This window comes from Ursus americanus, chromosome 8 (assembly GCF_024610735.1).
Source record: "Ursus americanus isolate L20-20 chromosome 8, mUrsAme1.1.p, whole genome shotgun sequence".
In the NCBI taxonomy this organism is placed as follows: domain Eukaryota; kingdom Metazoa; phylum Chordata; class Mammalia; order Carnivora; family Ursidae; genus Ursus; species Ursus americanus.
The window spans coordinates 14,650,636-14,672,130 of record NC_142134.1 but is presented as its reverse complement, the minus strand read 5'-3'; the positions used below and the strand labels follow the sequence as shown (position 1 = coordinate 14,672,130).

The following is a 21,495-nucleotide window of genomic DNA, read 5'->3' as shown; positions in this document are numbered from 1 at the left end:
GAAAAGAACATGATTTCCTCTTCAGCAAAAGAAAGTTATTAATCTGACAGTGAATATGCTTATTTAACTGAATTCAAGCCTGCTTACTATGCTGTGTTAACTGCCAACTGTTTTAGGCACCTAGTGCTCTCCTAAAATGAGAACTCCTAAATGAGGAAGGTCAATGATGGGGAAGAGCGCTTGCACACAGACTCTTCCCTGAGACAGCAGCTGACCCCTGTGACCTTCAGGTGCATTCAGGGAGTCTAGATGAAGGCTTCCCTGACTTCAAATGCAATCAACCCCTTTCTGCTCTCTCCCACTCTCCTTTCCTTCTCTCTCCTCTTCCTTTCTCCCCCACTGTGCCTAAACTTTCTCCAGAGCTCCTTTTACCATATGACTTGCTATCGAGTTCATTACTGTATGAATTTGTCATTTGTCACGCCTCATAGGAAAACAAGCTCTATGAGAACAGGGGTTTTACTTTCACCCATTTTGTTCACTGCTGTATACAAGTCCCCAAAATGCCACACACGGTCAATGAGAACTTGCTGAATGAGTCAGGAAACAAATGTGTGCAGCCACCAGAAAACCCTAAATGTGGCTAAACATTTCCTTTATTTCACAAATTTTGAAGAAAAGATTTTTCGACAAAGATTACCCATTACAGCTAGTCTAAATCAACAAAAATTCTTAATTACGTAGTCAAAAACAAAACAAAACAAAAAACCCACACCAAAAAAGAGTCTTCCGTAGGTAAAAATTTCATGGTGTTTCGCTTGTTCTGTTGGCTCTTCTTATATCCCAAACACAGTGGGGATAAATAAATGGAAGCTTGAGTAAAGATAAGCATAATCCTAAAATAGATTATATCAGAACCCTAATGTTCCCACATGAGTAGGTCCCAGCATGACCCGAAGAATCTGTCAGGTTACCTGAGCTATAGAGGCCTGGGGATTACCCAGTAAGTTTTTGAATGAACGCTTGGAAATCCATCTGAGTTGATGACAGAAGGAGGTGGCATAGGTGATCTCCTTAAAGGCTGAGCTCTTCCTTTTCTGACCCTTTAAGAGTTGATCTAACTCATCTTTCGTTTTTCTGCAGAAGTCAGACTTGGCATAAAACTCAGCTATTTTTTCTATAAGTGGAGTACCTCTCTTGGAAGGCTCTTCAGTCTCCTTGACTTTGGAATAAAAGTGGATAAAGAAGGGAAACATTATTCATAAAATGACAATGATTTAGCTATTTTTCTGTAACCCCTTTCTTAGGTTCTTCCCTGACATCTTAATTCTAACACTTGAGTATAAAAAATTATTAGATCTGTCACTGCTTTACAGTATTAGAAAAATATAGTTAATTGGCCAACCGTTTCCATAAAATTATGAATACAGCAAACCTACTGACATTTTCCTAACTATAACATTTGAACCCTAATTCTTTTAAAACAGACTTCTTACCAGAGGGAGTTGTAATTCCTAATATACACACTTGGTCCTTGTTTTCTTCTATATGCAAATATATAAATTGCCAAGTTTCTTATTTCAAAACATTATATAAACAATGGGCATTTTTTTAATGAAAATTCCCCTTAGAAGTGACACTATCACAGAAATACTCATTTATACATTATGTAAAAAACAGCAACCACGGAAAACAAACTGTATGCTGACCAGTGCTACAGAGCGAAATGTTTGTGTTCCCAAGATTTATATGCTGAAACCCAATCCCCAATGTGATGATATCTGAAGGGTGATTAAGTCATGAGAGTGTCGCCCTCATAAACGAAATTAGAACCCTTCTAGAAGAGGCCCTTCCTTTACTTCCATCATGTGAGGAGGCAATGAGAAGATGGTCACCCATCATTGAACCAGGAAGCGGGTTCTCAACAGACGCCGAGTCTATAGATACCTTCACCTTGGACTTCTAGCTCCAGAACGTGAGAAATAAATGTTTATTGTTTAAGCCACCTAGTCTATGGTATCTTTGTTATGGCAGCGCAAGTGGACTGACACAACTATTCTCAGAGGATGGCTTTAATAAAAATCCACAAAGCCATGCTTTATTGTCACATTGCTAAACTTCAGCCAACTCAATTAGGCAATAATCTGTGACTCTCAACAGATTCACACACCTTCACCCTCTTGGTCCTCTCTGTTTAGTATCACAGCAGACGAGTCTCCGTTAATGACGTCCAGGAAGAAGTCTGCAGGGTTATTATAAGGCTCACACTGGTAACCTACAAAAAGAACGCAACTCAGGTATACACACTTGATGGGCTTAGAAAGCAAAAACTCAACTGTCAGCGGTGAGAGAGGTGAGGCAGGGGAAGAGAATCAACTTCTCCTTCATCTTTTTTTTTCTTCTCCTTTCACTGATTTACGCTTTCTTTTTATATATTCAATCACATGATATTTCAACAATGCTCTTTCTTCCGGAAAAACAACATACTCAAAACCCACCTTGAACTCCCCAAAAGTCTAAAGTTAATACCTGGTCCTTATCCATCGTAATTCATGAGATCTGAACAGCTATCAGCAAGCTCTGATGCTTATCAGAACTGCTTCAAAAATCTACATATAGGCCCAAGGGAAAAAAAAAAACTAAGTTAAAGAGAAAAAAAGCTGTAGCTAGGACTACTGCTCCTCAAGCAAAGAATGCACTTGGGAGCGGCCAGGGCTGTGTTCTGTCCCCCCAGTTCACCTGGGGCCTAAAACGATCATCTGTTGTGCTGTCAAAACCCCAAGATAGAGAGCAAATCCCCAGAGCAGCACTCCCAAGAGAATGTGACCGCACGGCCAGGGGAACGCTCATCTCCACTGCCTGCAGCGTGCTCCTCTGAACTTCACTTGGCCTGCAGTCTATCGGCTTCATCGCCCCTAAACTCCCTAGACCTGCGTGCGCTTGTTACCTTTGAAGGAGAAAGATTAAACAAAAATTTTAAAAGATGACTAGTGAATATTTAAAACTATATTTGGAGTCATGGAGCACCATTTATAATCCCATCCAAATATCTCCAAAATGAAACAGACGGCATGAGTCATAAAAAAATTATGTATTTGCATTCTAAATAGAACCAGGCAGCCCAAAACTGCCAGAAGTGCTGGCCCCTCAAAGTAAGACTTAGGATGAGTCATTCTGTTGACTGGTAAATCACTCATCCCTTCTCGAGGTCTAAATCCGTAACTTAATGCTGCTAGAAAATTTTAAGTAGCATCTTCATGAACCCCCACCAAAGCAGACCAACATCCCACACAAGGGAATAAAGTGAGGAAGCCTGAGCCATAACTTAGACAAGAAGACAAACTATTTGGGGATATTATTGGGCCTTTCCAAAAATGTTTGACTGACAGATAACTGGTTATGAGTCCAACTTATTTACAGAACCGTTAGGGAAAGGTCGCCAGAACTAGGAAGAGGATCAATATGGGCCCCACAGAAATCTTCATGCACACATATGCAGGCAGAGTCAGACAGGACAGGAAAGAGACCTGAAGAACAAGCTAGCACTGTATTCTAGCACCAAACGAACTGAAGAAGTTTTGGAGTGGCAGAAGCCACGGTATGTCTACTCAAAGACCCAACAACACTCCTAGACACCGCCTTTGCTCTTTCAGGATTCTATTAAGAAAGGATCTTACTGTGTGAAAAAGTCAAGCATACCCACTGATGCAAAGTACCCCAAGGCCTCCCGGGCAGGCCCGTGGAACATGAGTCTTCCTGAGGCCAACAGGGTGAGGCTGTCAAACAACTTGAAGATAGAATAACGAGGCTGATGAATAGAGAAGATGATTGTTCGTCCGTGTTCAGACATCCTAAGTTAAAAGCGAAAAAATAAAAGTCATTAACCATCTGAAACTTGAACATCATGACAACTTTATTCCTGCCTTCAGATCATCTGTTCTTAGTTCGACTTGATTTTCTCTTACTAACTTCTCATTTCATATTATCTGATAGTTAGGGGACCTAAATTCAGTGCTTTTATGAAAACACTGGGGTTTCTAAAGTGTGTTCCATGGGCAGTTGATGTCAACCAGAATATTAATGAAAAAGGCAGATCCCTGGACAGTCTTCTCAGACCTACTGGGCCTAGTGACTCCATATTTCTAACAAGCACCCAGATAACCCGTACGTACACTCAAGTATGGAAACATACCATGGACTAAATGTTAAAATGATGGTTGTAGGCCCTGTTGTCACTGATCATTTAAATCTCCTAGCTCTTTAGGAATTGGTTTTCATTCTTTTGCCCTAATGATACAATTAATACTACTGAGTACTTACTATGTCTTTGCTACATACTTTCATACTTATCTCAATTCTCACAATACGTTACAAGGCAGTACCAATATTGTTATTACCTTTATGTTACCGATTAAGACTTGGAGGGTTGAGCGACTGGCCCTGTCACAGTTAGTAAGGCACAGGGCTGGGATTTGATCCCTGGTCTGATTTCGAGGCCAAAACATTACTAAACTACCTTTACACAGGAGGTACCACTCATGAAGAAAAGAAACGAAGGCCAAAATCACTGTTGAAAACCTGTCATTACTGAAAATATTTTATGAGAGGTAGCAGGTCCATTTAAGTGTTTTCTAAGCACCTACTACATGCCAGTGGGTACAAGCTTGCTCTGCCTCAAGGATCAGGCCAGCAGATCCAACAATTTCAGTACAGTGTGGAATAAAAGAAGCTGAAGATTCCTTATAAGTAAAATGGAAGACCATAAGCCAGTCTGAAGATGATGAAAGGAGTGCATCAATGTGGCCAGCCAGAGTAAGCCAAGAAGAGAAAATGTAGTCAAGCAGAAGGAAGACGGCAAACAAAGTATGCAGTAACAAGATCTACTAAGGAGACTACAAGTAATTCTGTGTCATTGCAGAGCCCGGATGTGTGCATGGGGATCGGGGCGGGGGGGGGCGGTGGGGAAGAAGCTAGGAAAAGAGACCGCCCCCCAAAACAAGCCCAAGACAAATCCCTTCACTCAGAAGCTGCAACTTTAGGCTGAGGGCAAGAAAGAGCCGGTGAAGGACTAGAAGTAGGGACGGGCTTCAGTGTGACAGCCTTGTGGTCTGAGGACCAATGGTATTAGTATCAGTGTCTCCTAGGAGACACATAGACTCGGACTCCATCTCAGAGCTGCAGAAACAGAATCTGATGTTAACAAGACCCCAATGATTAGAGTGCACAGTGGAGTGTGAGAAATTCCAGGTTACAGCCTTCCAGCACAAGGAAAGATGCCTGTGTGCTAACCAGCGCAAAACAGGATAAAACACAACACAGTCCAGTATTCTACATTCTGGAATCCACCATTCTCTAATGAACAGTTAACACACTTACAGATCACAAAAATATCATGCATTCCCTAACAGAACATGAACCCCAGACCCATTACTTGGCATGTTCACTTAAATGTGCAACTGCCATCTCAAACTTAAGATGTCTAAAATCTGCCCATTTCTTCTTATCCTAGCATAGAGACTTGCTCATGAGGGCATGAGCATCTGAGGAAGCAAGGTAATAACAAGGAGGGGATGTCATATGAAGATGTGTGCAGTGTTTTTAAAAAAATTGGGGTGGTAGGGAGCAGTCCCAGAGGTGATGAGCGGAGGGGATGGCCACAGTGACTAGGAGATTAGTTATATTTAACAACTAAGTTACTTGGTTTAGCAAGTAAGTAAATATATTGAAATAATGACAGCTAAGTTGTTGCCTGTCTAAAAAAATCACTTACAAATATGGAAAGGGCAAAGACTAAAAAGAACATTCAAGCGTTAGACTGGATTGGAAATATTATGCATTCATGGGTTTTTTAATATACACATGCTAACAGTGATGTTACAGATGTTTGCATGTATCATTCTATTCAAACCATATATATATATATGTAATAAATTAATATTTTACATATTTTCCATACAAAATATAGAAATAGGGGCACCTGGCTGGCTCAGTCCATGGAGTATGAGACTCCCGATCTCAGGGTTGTGAGTTCGAGGCCCAAATTGGGTGTAGAGATTACTTAAAATCTTTAATAAAAAAATATAGGAATGTATTTCTGTGTTATATATGCACATACATAATGCACGCACATGTACACAAGCATTTCCTAGGTGTGCCTGCTAAGTTGGTCTGGAAGCAATGAAACTGCAGGAGCAGTGAGCACACTAAGTAATCAGATCTTGGTTTCTAAATTCTGACTACACCAGAAGGTACCGGGACTCCCCAGAGAAACATCTGACATGGGAAAAGTACAAGATGAGCCTGGAACATCTTGCAGAACATAAAGTAAAGAATTTCTTGAAGAATGATTAGGGGACATGTCAAAAGGACACAAAAGTCAGACTGAAGGGGCTTCCAATGGCAAAATCAGGGTTAATTTAATCATAAAAATAAATAAGAATAACAGATTATATAATCCATTGATCCACTGACTAAAATAAGAATATGAGGAAACATAAATGAATAGAGAAGGAGGAAAATTCTTTACAGTAGAATGCCAACTAACATATGTAGAAAGGACGATGTAAACAGAAAATCACTTGGCAACCATCGTACCGGTAATCGATGGAGGCAGAAATTGCTAGCATATGCTAAAACTGGTGGGTGGAGATTTGATGAGGAATAGGGTATGGACACAATACCCCATTATCTCAAATACTAACCAATTACAAAGGGAAAAATAGTTACTTCACAGCAGGTATAAACCCAGCAGTTACCAACATGACCAGGTGATGGTCATGAACATCACCCACGGTGGCAGAAGTCAAAATCAGGCAGCCCCTGATTTATGCAGAAGAACACAGCATCACTTCTGTGGTACTCCCGCCAAGAATTCATGGCCTGAGCCTGGTCATGAGGAAACACTAGATGCATCCAGGTTGAAGGCCACTCTATGAAATGTACTCTTGAAGACAGACAAGGATGTGAGAGCCAGGAAAGACTGAAAAATGGGTCAGGATTAGAAAAGATTTAAACAAGTGTTTCTGGAGAACATCCTGAGCCAGAAAAGAGAAAGAGACACTTCTGGGACAACTGATGAAGTCCAACTGGAGTCTGTGGGTTGGATGGCGGTGATGGCAGCAAGGTAGACTTCCCGGCTGGGAGGGTAGAAGGTGGTAATGTAGGAGAGTGTCCTTGTTTCTTGGAGTTACACTCCAGAGTGTTTAGGGCTGAAGGTACACGATGTCAGGAAAAGACTATGTGGGGTGGAGTGTTGGAGGGAGGGCAAATGCAGATAAATGTTAACGACTGGGGAATCTAGGTAAGAGGACATAAGATTTCTTTGTACTAGTCTTGTAACTCTTCTGTAAGTTTTTAAAAAAAATTTTTTTAGATGTCCAAAATCTACCTTCTGAAATTTCTCCTATAAACATATTCCTCCCACTGGAGGAATAAAAGTAACTCTTTTCTCCATTCTTCCATTTTTCAGGCCCTAAGTTTTAGAAAGTTGTTCTCTCAATAACCACACCCCACATCCAATTCATGAACTAATCCTGTTGGTTCTAGCTTCAAAACAGATCCAGAATCCACAGCTTCTCACCATCTGACCACTACCATCCGACTCAAAGCCAGTATCATATCCCAACTGAGCTAATACAAACAGCCTTCTGACTGGTCTCCTTATACTCACCTTGCCCAGTTATACAGTCTTTTCTCTACACAGCTGCCACTCCTCTGTTCTAGAATTCCCTAAAAGCTCCCATGTCACCTAGAGACAATAAAAGCCATAGTTCTTACAGTGGCCTACAAAGCCTGGATAATCTGCCACCCACTCAATTCCATCTCATGTCCTATTCTAATTGTTATGGACTGAATTGTGTCCCCCCCCAAATTCATGTTTAAGTCCTAACCCCTAGTACCTCAGAATATACCTGTATTTGGAGATAGGGTCTTTAAAGAGGTAATTATGGTCAAATAAGGTCATATGAGTGGGCCTTACTCTAATAAGGACCACTGTCCTTATAAGACGAGGAGATGAGGACCCTGATGCACTGAAGGAAAATGAAATGAGGACACAGATTGAAGATAGCTACCTGTAGGCTAAGGAGAGAGACCTCAGAAGAAATAATCCTGCTGATGCTCTTCTCTTAGATTTCTAGCCTGCCAAGAATGTGAAAAACGAACCTTCTGTTGTTTAAGTCACCCAGTCTGTAGTACTACGTTATGGCAGCCCCAGCAAACTAATCAATAAGCAACTTCCATTCCTCTTAGTTCCCTGGGGTCCAGTCCTTCTGGTTTTTTTGATGTTTCCGAACACATCAGGTATGCTCTGCCTCAGGACCCACTGGCTCTTCCCTCCAGCTAGGACTAGTCAGGTCTCGCTCACTTGCTCCCAGCTCACATGTCACAACATTGAGGTCTTCCCTGACCATCCTGCTATATGATATAGCAGCCCCACCCCCACCACAGTCCTCTACTGCTACACTCTTACCCTGCCTCATTTTGCATGAAACACTTATACTTGTCGATTGACTATTTCCCTCCAACAAAGAAGGAAGACATTTTTGTCTGTTGTGCTCACTCTTAAACTCCCTGCACTGAGAATAATACCTGGTATACAGCAGGTGATCAGATATTGGATGAATGAAAAAATAATGTTCCCATAGCATTTACCTCTTCAGGAGCAAAAGAACGGCATTTGCTGTGCTTGAGTCTAAGCCAGTTGTGGGCTCATCCAGGAACAAGATGGCTGGATCCGTAATAAGCTCCATTCCAATACTAGTCCTTTTTCTTTCTCCTCCAGACACACCACGTATAAACTGAGTTCCAACCTAAAACACAAATGTCATTATTAACAATTACGACCACAGCCACTACCATTTGTTGAGATCCTACAATGTGCCAACCCTTTAAGAGGCACGTTATCTCATTATCCTCATTTATTTCAAATAGAAAATAAATGAAAATATGGGAGAAGAGGTAGTTTTCTCTTTAATAAGATGAGCAAACTGAGGCTCAAGTCAGGGAAGTGGCTAAGCCTGACATGAATGCCATGCTTAATGGTATTTCATGTTCCCTATCAGGTCAAATATTTAGTTTTAAGATAGTTAAATTAGAACACTAAAACATATGGCCCTGGCATAGTGAAATCACAAAGCAAAAGGGAGATTAAGGTAGGAGAGGAAAAGGGGAAAGCATCTATAATTTATTAGTCTTCTTACACCCTCCACCCCATCCCTCCAAAAGTCCTCAGTGGGCTTGGCAGATGGGAAAGTTCACTTGCTATCACACCACATCAGCACCTCTTAAATTACCATAAGGCTTCCCAAATGGACCCTGCCTATATCCCAACTCACTACAGAATTCCTGACTCAATTCTTTCAGACAAATCCAGGAGGCAGAGTGTTCTACAGGGCAACTGGCCCAGTCTTTTCAACTAGTCAATGTCAATGTGTGTAGAGGGTGGGAGGGCGGGAGAAGCAAAAAAGTTTTGGGAGAGGCAGGAGGCAGGAAATAATTCCTATAGTAAGAGTCTTCAAAGAGATAATAATTAAGTGCTACTCATGCCCTTGATTGGATCCCATAACAATTGAGCTATAGCAGACATTTTGGAGACAACTGGAAAAATGTGAATGAATATGGCTGAACATAGTGATATTAAGATACTGTTAATTTTGTTGGTTAATAACGGTACTGTGGTAATGTAGGCAAATGTCTTTTTTCTTAAGATGCATAATCAATATTTGGGAGTAAAATACAATACTTGCAACTTTCTTTAAAATACTTCAGAAAAAAAAGCTGAAACAAGTATGGAATAAGATGTTAACAACTGGGAAATCTAGGTGTATATTTTTAGTAATCATACCATTGTATTAATTATACTACAACTGTGTAATTACAATAGTAATTAGACTATTCTCTCTACATTTCTGTTATATTAAAAATTCATAAAAAGTAAAAAAACTTAAATGTATTTTCAATCAATTACATAAATAAATTCCAAGAAGTCAACAACTACCTTCAGCTCTTTTTCCCTGGAATTACATGCAAGGAAATTAGGGCAATAGCTACCTATCAGTAAGGAACTTTTACCTAAAGGCAGAGACTGGAAAGCACCTTACTAAAAAAGAAAATCAAATAAACAGAGACAAGACAAAGGAAACCCAAACTCATAAACTCCTAAAACAAAAATAAGTGATAAATGGTGGCATCTCAGAGTTATGCTTTCAAAAGAAATACAAGCAAAATACATTTTACATTTTTCTAAAATGTCAGACAGTATGACGTGAAGCAACAACCAGCAGAAAACCCCATCCTTCATTATCTCTAAGTAAGGGATACATATCCAGGGGAAATTAAACTCTCGCCACCACAGGCTCAGTCGGTAGAGCATGGGACTCTTGATCTCAGGGTTGTTAAGTTCGAGTCCCACCTTGGGCATAGAGATTACTTTTTAAAAAATCTTAAAAAAAAAAAAAAAAGAATGCTAAACTATAGCCACCATCATCTAAAAAAGCTCATCTTTACCCACAGCTTCAAATGTTTCCCAGCAAATCTTTCATTCCTAGTCATCAACTATAAAACTCCCTTGTTCATCTCGTTTCTTCCTCCTGACTCTGCATAACCACAAAAGGAGTTATTTTTGTCTCTCTTGCCCACAACCGTTATCTCTAAAACCTAAGAGCCCAGTACCTAACACACAGTCTATAAGGAAGTAGTGGCAGAAGAAAAGGAAGATAGGCAGAGAGGGAGGGAGGAATAAGAGACAAAAGTGCCAAAAGAAAGGCTATAGAGAAACAACTTGGATGCTACACAAATTAGAAATAAACCCTCCCGGGGTGCTGGGTGGCTCAGTCAGTTAATGTCTGCCTGCGGCTCACGTCCTGGGATCGAGTCCCGCGTGGGTCTCCCTGCTCCACATGCTTCTCCCTCTCCCTCTGCCCCTCCCCCCGCTCATGCTCTCTTGCACTCTCTCTCTCAAATACATAAATAATCTTAAAAAAAGAAAGAAAACCTACTTTGACTAAATATAATTTTGAATGCCAAATTATAGCAAAGTGAAACACAGAGCCAGAACCCTTGGATTTTTGTCATCTAAGAATTCCAGAAATATACCTCAAAAGCAATGGGACAAAGCCTCCTGGAGGAAGAGGAAGGAGAGCTAAAAGGGGAAAGAAAACGGGAAGAAGGAAAGTTAGTGGAAAGACGGTGGCTGAGACACGACAGTGTGCGAGAGCATCAAGAGCTATCATCATGTGGAAAGGGCCTTATGTTCTTCACAAAGACACTTCTACATACCAGACCACCCCGCCACACTTCATTTCCAGGATTCAAACATTTTTAGATTTTTTTTTACCTGGTTAATTTCCATCTTCATATTATGTAACAAGTCATGTTTCTCATCATTACAGAAAACAGCCACTTTTGACCACACATATTATAGAAAACTTCTAAGTAAGAGTTACACTATCCCTACAGGTGAGATCTTATTTGCTGGCTATGATCCTGTCTGGTTTGTACACATTACCTTGGAATCTGCTACTTTATCCAGACCTAACTGCTGAATGACCTTGCTAATTCGCTCATTTTTTTCATGACTTGCCATAGTTGTCGGAAGCCGGAGAGCTGCTGAGAACTGTAAATTTTCTCTCACTGTCAGAGTTCCCATCACGACATCATCCTTAAAGCAAAATGGCATTTTAACAAGACATATTAGGTCTTTTCTAATAACATCACCCTTAAGTATGTGTAAACTTAATTCACAAGAATAACATATCCAACATAAAGTTCTAGCTGATAAACTTGCAGTCAGACAAATAACAACTCCAAAAACAGACAGCTGGAAAAGCCAGATGGCATAATTTTCATCCCCTGTATGTACACCCAAATCAACAAAGGTAATTATGATTACTACTAGCAGACGTGTCCGGACTGCTTTATACAGGATTTACCAAAACATCTTTCTAAGCTAGGGGAAGGAGAGAGGTAAAGCTAGGGCAAAAAAGGAAAACAGTAGTGTCCTAAATGGAAACGATAATGAGAATGGCTATCGTTGCCCTCAGAGTTGTTATGTTCCAGATTCTCCCTGCCTCTTCATTTAACACCACTCCAAATCTTAATGGGAGATTATGAAAAGCTGCTGTGAAGAAAACTGGTTCTATGAATATGTCATATAGTCAGTTGGAAGTACACTGAACTATCAGCCAAGGCACTTGCTCATACAGAAATAGAAGAAAGCTAAAATACAAATCCACAAACACTTACTTGTACCACATAACCTGAATTACACTTGAAATTGGCAGGTCGAGGTGCTCCATTTATTAAAACATCTCCAGATAATCCATCTGGATCTTTCCTTGCAGCTAAGATATCTAACAACCTAGGAGAGGACACATACGTTGTTGTTTTTCTCCAACTCAGGCAGTATCTCTCAGCTACTCTAAATCCAAATTCCGCTCAAGTTAGAATATAAATCTATCAAGGAATTCCATGAATTACCTAAAATTACGTATATTTTTTTCAGGTACTTCCTTAAATTTAATTTCCATTTAAATTCTAGTTAGTTAACATGTATGATAAAATTGGTTTCAGGTGTAGAATTTAGTGATTCATCATAAAATTACATATATTTTTAAATTCTCACCTTCCCTTTTTTAGTATATATTACAATAAAACTCAAAAACTGAAACCAAGTCACCGTTGGCTGATCCAGCACAGACTTCCCAAACAGGCTTCCAGGTCGTATGACCTTGGGGGTCTCAAGTCAGACAGTGCTTTGTCTAAGACACAAGTCTTCACTTAGGCCTTTGGCTCCATCTCTCCCCACTTTCAATTTTTTTCTCTCTCCTTTCCCTCCCCATGAGCTCAAATCATAGCCGACAGCTGTATGCCAATCACGTCCTGTTAGCATGTCCTGTTAGAAAGCTGACCGAGTAAGATTCCCCAGTCCTTGGGACAACCGCAAGCTAGCACCTGTGTGTTATCCTTAGTGCCTAGAACCACACTAGTTGTGCAAGAAACGCTCGACAAATACCTGCTCACATAAAAGTCATCTTGAAAAGCACATTAAAACTACAAAGAAAAAGCTCACTTATACGATTATACTCACGAAGATTTGCCTCCACCTGTGGGTCCCAGAATGGCATTGAGGCCAGGTCTCATGACGCCACTGTAAACACAGAACGTACCAATTTATCAGCCTGCTTCAAAACCAGTTCTATAAATTTAGGGTCTGCATCTAATACGCTTAATGCAAGTGAAAAAACTATACACAGAAAACAAGCACACACCAATGCTGAAAGGAAAAAGACACTCGACTGTCAGTCAATGTAAGTCCAGCATACAAAGGATCTTAATCACTAGTCAAGACCTATAAGAAAAATGGCTTGGGTCCCTCTAAACTCCTTTCACTTCCTTCTCTAAACCATTTATATTTTTTTGAAAAAGGACACAAGAAATTTCAAGTTTCCTTAAAGCAACAGATATTTGGCTAAACATCGCTGTTACACTTACCCGTCTTCACACAGTGTAAAGAACATAACAAGTCTTAACTAATGTTTGATGACATTAACTGATTTACTTCAAGTCACCTCATTTGCTACCTGGTCAAGTTCTACACAATTAATAAGTCAATGGATTTCTAGAATCACCAGTAGTGTTCTCACCACTTAAAACTGGTCAGATTAAGAAACAACATATCTGAAGTAGAAATTCAGTGGCTAAGAATAAAGCACCTCATGGGTGAAAAACAAAACACCAATTCTTAATCCTCACAAAACTTTTACTGAATTAAAAAAGTAAAACATGTACCCTCAGGATATATCATTTTCTTCCCTATAAAATACCAGGTAAGTGGACTGGAAAATTCTTAGCATAGAAGTGGTAAATGCCACTTTCTATAAGGGACAACCTTTAAGGACATATAGACATGGAGTACACATATCATGTCCCAAACCAACTAAGTAGATATTTAAGGGTAGTGAACACTCAGATGGCGAGAAGAAGATGGAAAAAATTAAGGCAGCGTTTACCGTGCTGAGACTCAAGAAGAAGGCAAATAGTCTGAATTGTATCCTGAAGGTAACCAGTAGACCGGTAAGGAGAATGGACTGGAGAAAGGAGAATTCAGAGTAGGCCTCTCCAGGGGCACCTGGGTGGCTCAGTCACTTAAGCGTCCAGCTCTTGGTTTTGGCTCAGGCCCCGATCTCAGGGTCATGGGATCGAGCCCAGTGTTGGGCTCTGTGCTCCACGTGGAGTCTGCTTAAGACTCTTTCTCCCTCTGGCTCTGCCCCCCCCCCCCAAAATAGATAAATAAAATCTTTTAAAAATATATTTTTTAAAAAAAGAGAGAGGGAGTAGGGACTGATAAAACAGAGACCTGAAAAAGTCCTTTCAAAACTGTGGTGTCTACGCCCAATCTCTATTGGAACTGATAAATCAAAATTTATTCCACGGAAAAAACAGTACCTATTCCAAAGCTGAAATCTATTTCATTCCCAGGTAATGATTTTCACAGAGGCCAATTCTGTGGCTATATAACCGTGAGTGATAAACTTCACGAAGCAATTGTACCACAGTGCCTCAACCAAGGAGGACCTCAGCATTTACCGATTCTTGTGCTTAAATGGTCACCACTACAACATGGCTGGTGGATGCCAGGGTGAAAGGTAGCTTTCACTCTGCTCATGAACTGAGGGGCCTCTCACTGAAACACTGGACAAATACAATGAGTTTGATAAACTGGGAACAAGCTGTAGAACAGAAAGCTCTCTTACTCTTTCAGTGACGTATTCCCCTCCCCCTCCCAAATGTAAAAAGACACACTGGTCGAGTGAACTTTCCAGATGCATTTATCTGTAGCTCTTGATGCATCGTCTTTATTAATAACTACCCAGGAACTTCTTTTAAAATGACCAGAAATAAGCTTGTTATTCACTAAGACGTCATTGTCAGAAAACTTTTCCAGGTTTTTAGAATATCTACTCAAATAAAGACCAACCAATCCTAAATGATTAACCCAAAATTGAATATGAACACTCTAGGACAATCTTTCAGGTCCCCGAGTTGGGCTTACTTTGGCACTAAACCCTAGCATTACAGAAAACAACCATAATGTACAATCGCAAATGCCAAGAAAGGGTTCCAGTTGGCAGCAGTGGCTAATTCGCCCTCCATTCATTCAACACAATTATCCAGTGACTACTGTGGATGATAAGACACTCTTCTAGGACATGGGACAGAGCTGAGAATGAAACAAAGCCCTACGCCTCGTGGAGTTTATACTCTGGTCCAGGGATCAGCAAATAAGAGCTAGTCACCTGTTCCCTGGTTTCATAAAGTGTTACAGGAGCAGAGCCACACTCTTTCACTTATGTCCATGGCTGCCTTCACGCTGCAATGACAGAACCGAGTAGTTGCAGCAAAAATGTATGGCCCATAAAGCTGAAAATATTTACTAGCAGGCCCCTTACAGAAAGGCTGTTGACCCCTGTTCTGGTTTATGGTCTACAATCCCCTTGTCTCCTCACCCCACCCTCCACTCTACTATCATCCCTCAAAAGTCACTTCCCACCCTTATTTACTGCTTTACAACATTTGCGTGCAGAGAAGTTTCACTCACTGTACTATAAAACCTTGTCAACAAGAACGGTGTCATGTCGTGTTCCCCCCTACCCATGACAGCATGCAGCACAGTGGTCTATAATGGGTAGATCACTAAATGCTAAATACATCAAGTGAACCTAGCTAAAGGGCCCAGGTCATATCTATTACATTTTAGTGCATAATGGTTAATCCTCTAGTCTTTAACGGAGAAGACCATGCCATTTCCACGGCTTGGAGCACCTTCCCTCTTGACCCTGCTCTACACACACACACACACACACACACACACACACACACACACACATACACACACACCATGTAACACACTCTTCACTTTCTCTCTCATGTCCCCGGCCCTCCAATCTAAGTTTAGGGGCTTCCACGGGGTCTCCCACCCCTCTGTCATGGTAGAACAACACAGAGAAGTGCTCGATTTGTCTAAATCCACATTAGACTAGAAGTTTTCTGAGAACAGAGGACCTATCTATGTCACTAGCATCTTGCACAATGTCAAGCACCTAGCAGACATCTAAAATTTGTTGAATAAATGAGTCTCTGCATTTTTATAAATGACAATTACTTACAGGAAAACAAGAAGACAAGTTCGCAAAAAAACACAAATGTCAAGAAGTAGGAAAAACTTCTCGACAGCTGTAACAGAACACAGGCTATAAAGGGAGATGGGAGGAAGAGAGGTGACAGCTGAAGGGCGGGGTAATTACTTACATTAAAGAATAAGAAAAGTGAGCAGATCAGTAAGTGTATCAAGGATAATGAGAGCCAGGGTTTTCACTTTTTGAGAAGATGTTTTACAAACATAGAAATATGGAAAGAACCTTGGGGTATTAGATTGGAATTAGAGGTTATTAATTTGAACAGATGACGCTTTTGCTGGATCAAGTTACTGATCTAGTAGCTTTAAAACATAAGCAAGATAAATGTACACCGCACAGTATGCGTTTTAAATCTAGTCCACCTGCGCATACGCGAATCACTCACCTTCCACTCATCAGCACAAAATCTGAAGTGACCAACATTTTCTTGATTACTATGATCCACAAAAAACCTGTCAGCTTTTCAGAAAGGTCGGTCCGTTCTAATCTAGGCCTGATTCATTCCTAATTTCTCTTATCACTTTGGACTTCAACTGCATACCTTAAGCTAAGTTATAGCTGTCTTATATTTAAATAGTCTCTGTCTGCCTGTGTAATGGAGAGAAGCATGAAGTACACGGTACAAACTACTATATAAACAGACCACTCGTTTAAAACAAGTGCATTTGAAAACCAAAGTACTTTTACAACATACTGTCATTTCAACTACCTGACTCGAGCATCTAGAACATAAAGTGCTTAAGTACCTAAAAGTGTCTGGCTCGTAAGGGACAGCCAGCCGCACAGCTTCTCTCTGTTTCACAGATCAGAAACCTGAAGCTCAGAGATGACAATTCTATCCTCATGACCAAGAACTAGTAAATCATACAGCCAGTCGCTTTCTACTGAACCAGGGGGCATACCCGGAAAAAACTAAATGACACATTAATTGTTCAGTTTCTCAAACGAAAGTTGATGCACATGAAACCACCACTTTAAAAACAGTCTGGCAGTTCCTTTAAAGTTAACCATATACCTAATATGTGACCTAGCCATTTCACTCCGAGGTTAGCCACACAAAATAAAAGCGTGTCTGTATGTCTGTATATTGCACACAGATGTTCGTAAGACCTTTATTTGAGATAAGCAAAACCCGTAAAGCTCACTGTATGTCAATAAAGCTATTTTAATACAAGTTCATGTACGTACTTGATATTTGTTAGTATTTCTTTCTCAACTGTTTTTCGACCAAGAAGAAAGCCACTCTTCACTTTTACTCGATAGTAAATGTTATGAAAACTTAACACGGCTACTTCGGTAGAGGTCATCCTGGAGAGGTCATTGGTCTTTCTTCGTGACATTGGGATAAAAACTTGGTCTTTATTGGAAGACATCTGGAGAGTTTCTGCCTTTCTGTAGAGGAAACAGCAACAGTAAGTTGATAGTCCAGATAAATGAGATTGTAAACACCAGTAACAGTACACTTTTAAAAAGTCCATTTTGGTACACATTTCCAATTATAAAATAAATAAGTCCTGGGAATGTAATGTCCAGCATGGTGGCTATAGATAATAACACTGCATTGTACATTTGAAAGTTGTTAAAACAGCAGATCTTGAAAGATCTCATCACAAGAAAAAAGAATGATTTTTTGTGTGATGGATGTTAACTAGACTTATTGTGGTGATCATTTCACAATATATACAAATATGAAATCCTTATGTTGCACACCTGAAACTAATATAATGGTATATGTCAATTATATATCAATTAAAAAAATTAAAATGAAGATCTAAACTTTAAAAGAATGTAAAATACCTCATTAGTCATTTTTACACCGATTACATGCTTAAATAAAAATATTTTGGGGGCACCTGGGTGGCTCAGTTGGTTAAGCGTCTGACTCTTGGTTTTGACCCAGGTCATGATCTTGTGGTCCTGGGATGGAGCGTAGAGTCTCCTTCAGATTCTCTTTCCATCTTCCTTGCCCTCTGCTCTCCCCCCTACCCATGCATGCATGTATGAGCTCACACTCTTCCTCTCAAATAAATAAACAAAACCTTTAAAAAAAAATTTTTTTTTTGGATATAGCGGGTTCAATAAAATATATTATTAAGCATTTTTAAAAAAACAAGTCTGTTCTAGGGGCGCCTGGGTGGCACAGCGGTTAAGCGCCTGCCTTCGGCTCAGGGCGTGATCCCGGCGTTCCGGGATTGAGCCCCACATCAGGCTCCTCCACTATGAGCCTGCTTCTTCCTCTCCCACTCCCCCTGCTTGTGTTCCCTCTCTCGCTGGCTGTCTCTATCTCTGTCAAATAAATAATAAATAAAATCTTTAAAAAAAAAAAAAAACAAGTCTGTTCTAAACTGCAATGCAATATATAGTTCCTTTTCCAACAAACAGGCCATATCACAGTGATAAGAATAACCGTTGGAACTATATTAGGGAAGCAGACACAACTCTGAATGCATAAACTCCAATTAGCTGTCAATTAAACAGCTAGTAAGTAAATACAGAGTAAGAAAATTAGTCAAAATTCATGGAGCAGAAGAAAGACGAATGGGAGACAGACTTGCCTGGTTTGAAAAGTATATTATTATGTGACAACTCAAGATTAGGAGCAGCCCACATGATCACCATCATCCCACTTTTGCTTTTGTTTTATTCTGGAGTTTATTACATAGTTATTACAAAAAGGGGGTTAATTCTGGCAGTCAGGGACAAGAGAAATTTCTCTGAATATATAGCTCCAGACTTTATACCCCTGGTTGCTGTGCCAAGAAAATAAACTCCAAAATTGTTTGGGATGACATAATCATTTCCATAATGGGTGAATATATTTAATTCTACGAAGATTTAGAATTAGGTATAAAAATGATTGAGAAAACCAAACTAACAGTGAAGCAGGTAAAGAATTTAAAACAAAAACTGAGTATTAAATTTATAAAAGGAGTTTAAAAATGCTTCATTAGACGAGTTACGAAAGATTTATATTAAAAAGATTTAGATTAAGAACTTAAGTGATACTTAATAGCTTGTGAACTAGGTTCGAAATGTGGAATGTCCATAAACTTAGTTTTTTGTTTTGGGTTGGTTTTTTTTTTTTTAATTGAAGTATAGTTGACAATCCTAGCTTTAATTTTTAAAAATCAAAGTTATCCACTTTCTATCTGGCTGTAATGGACTAGCTGTTCCAAACCAAGCATTCTCCTAAGAACCACCACAAAAATAGATAAAATATAAGGGGTAACTATTTGAAGAGTTCTCTCTGATGAGAATATAACCACAGCATTCAGGACTTGCAGAGCCAAAATTCTGGAAAGCAGGGAGCACAAAGGCAAAACCCAGCATTCTGTGCCATTTCCTATAAGGGCAAATTCCACACACATAGAGCAAAATTCAGAAAACCCCCACAGAAAGAAGCTACTAGAGGCTAAAAAGCTGAGAAAATATTTAAGCAGCCAATAATAAAGGAGATTTTCAACTTCTAAGGTTTGTGGGCCCTGCTCCTGGGCTCCCAGGAAGCTATACTTGAACATCTCCCATCACCAAGGTCAAAATGACTCAGCAAAACCTCAAAGCAAAGGCTGTCTTTCTGCCTGGAGCACACATTGCATGTCTGCATAGTTCAAAAAATAACCAAAAAGGAGTATTCCAAACAAAAAGGTAAGAAAAACAAAACAAACCTCCCTGGTTGCCATTAAGATTAAAGTCACAGCCATAACATGTGAGAAGCATAAGACAAAGTCTGGAACTTTCTGGAATGTCCTTTAGCATTATGATTTGTAACTATTTATGTAGAAAACATATATAACCCTGCACCAAATGTTTCTTCCCAAAAGCACTCTCTTCTTTGTCAAGATTGTATATCCCGGGCAGCTGTCCTAACTTGGGCTCGAATAAAACTCTTTTCCTTTCTCTTTAAACTTTTTAAAAAGGTTTGCTCATTTTCCACCACCATTTCTTGGTGTACTAAGCAGGATATCAGAGCAACTCTCGTGAGATCACCTGGGGGTCCTCTCGAACTTGGCCCTGGGTAACAGCACAGGCCTTTTATGGCCCTCTGACTTTTCAGCACCTCATAGATGTATCAGATGAGCTCTCCTGATATCTGGACCTCCTTAATTTGAGTTGAGGGTCCTGACTTTTATTCAAGTTGTTGAGGGTTATAGGGAATGTTCTCTAGGTGGCAACAACTTATAAGGGTTGGAGTTAATGGGTTGGTTGTTTTAATCTGGCATTATACTAACCAGTGTACTATTAATGTAAGGCTTGAGTAAATTTTCTGGGTAGAAACATGAGAGACTGAATCACTCAGCTCCCGAAGAGCAGGGATATTTGCTCCTTCTGGCCAAATGACGCTTTCAGATGACGGAAAGCTCAGTGGAAGTGTCAGAGGATACCCCTCGAGACCTGCAGGGGTCCCACAGGAATGTCCCATCTCATAAGGTAATTAATGGCTCGTCCAAGGATGCACACATAAAGATTGACCATCCAGTGCCCCAACCTCCTCAATGGTCTTAGACCTCACTGAGAGAATCCAAATCACATCAGAGGGTGTATCACAGCCTTTTGAAAAGAACTCTCACAAGCAGCACCCTCTCGATCCACCACACTTAATATCCTTAGATCTTATTCAAGCCTTATTCTAAAAATAAAACTGAAACCAAAGGAAATGGGGAACCATGCTTCAAAAGCTGAAGAGCCCCTAGAAAAACCACCACCACCCACAGGAAACTCTGGCGGGCTATACATATCACACACACGGAGCGTATACTTGCAAGTGCTTACTCATGGGAAAATTTAAGGCTAGCCTGAGTCTCAGATCCCAAATGCGGTTCTTTGGACATGTCTAGATTAGTTTTCTTGTGTACACGTTAGAGAAAGCCTGCTGTAAGACTAAGCAGCCAGAACCTAGGAAGCCGTTTGGTTTCATCAGTGAAGCTCCCAGCTTTTGGAGAGGAACTAACACTCAGGAAGGTACTCTGGGCTTCATTTGTTGGGTGTGTGTGTGTTTTTCCCCCTCTGGGCTTCATTTGGTTTCTTTGTTGCCATCTGTGGACAAAACTGACCATGTTCTAACTGGCAATGGAAAATAACTATTTAATAGATCCATAAATCATAATGCTATTTTGCAATCAGATTTGCTTTAATAAAAGGAGGATATTTGGAAAGTGGGTCTTTCCTGTCCTCTCCACAAATATTCCTGAAACAGAGGTTCAATTTTGTTTGCATCTCATTTGTGTCTATGTATCCATATGTGTTACAAGTGAGGTATTTTCTCTACCTCCAGATGGTATTGCTAAAGTTAATTTGCAAAGGAGCTCTATTTAATCAAGTTTAAAGGCAAGAGCTTGTCGAACTGGGCATTCTAAAACTT

The 21,495-nt window shown here is 40.1% G+C and overlaps 1 protein-coding gene across 8 annotated transcripts in view; it reads right to left on the bottom strand.

Annotated features, from left to right (window-relative positions):
* Nucleotides 1–21,495, bottom strand: part of ABCG2 (ATP binding cassette subfamily G member 2 (JR blood group)) — a 135,675-nt gene that overhangs the window by 18,288 nt on the left and 95,892 nt on the right. For all 8 annotated transcript variants that reach the window (XM_087864003.1, XM_045791627.2, XM_045791656.2 and 5 more), the window contains 8 exons: nucleotides 17,325–17,528; nucleotides 13,028–13,087; nucleotides 12,184–12,298; nucleotides 11,447–11,599; nucleotides 8,593–8,750; nucleotides 3,640–3,791; nucleotides 2,111–2,215; nucleotides 915–1,162 (listed from right to left, as the gene is read on the bottom strand). In XM_087864003.1, coding sequence (XP_087720129.1) covers nucleotides 915–1,162; nucleotides 2,111–2,215; nucleotides 3,640–3,791; nucleotides 8,593–8,750; nucleotides 11,447–11,599; nucleotides 12,184–12,298; nucleotides 13,028–13,087; nucleotides 17,325–17,528 — 1,195 coding nt within the window. The remainder of the gene's footprint in view (nucleotides 1–914; nucleotides 1,163–2,110; nucleotides 2,216–3,639; nucleotides 3,792–8,592; nucleotides 8,751–11,446; nucleotides 11,600–12,183; nucleotides 12,299–13,027; nucleotides 13,088–17,324; nucleotides 17,529–21,495) is intronic.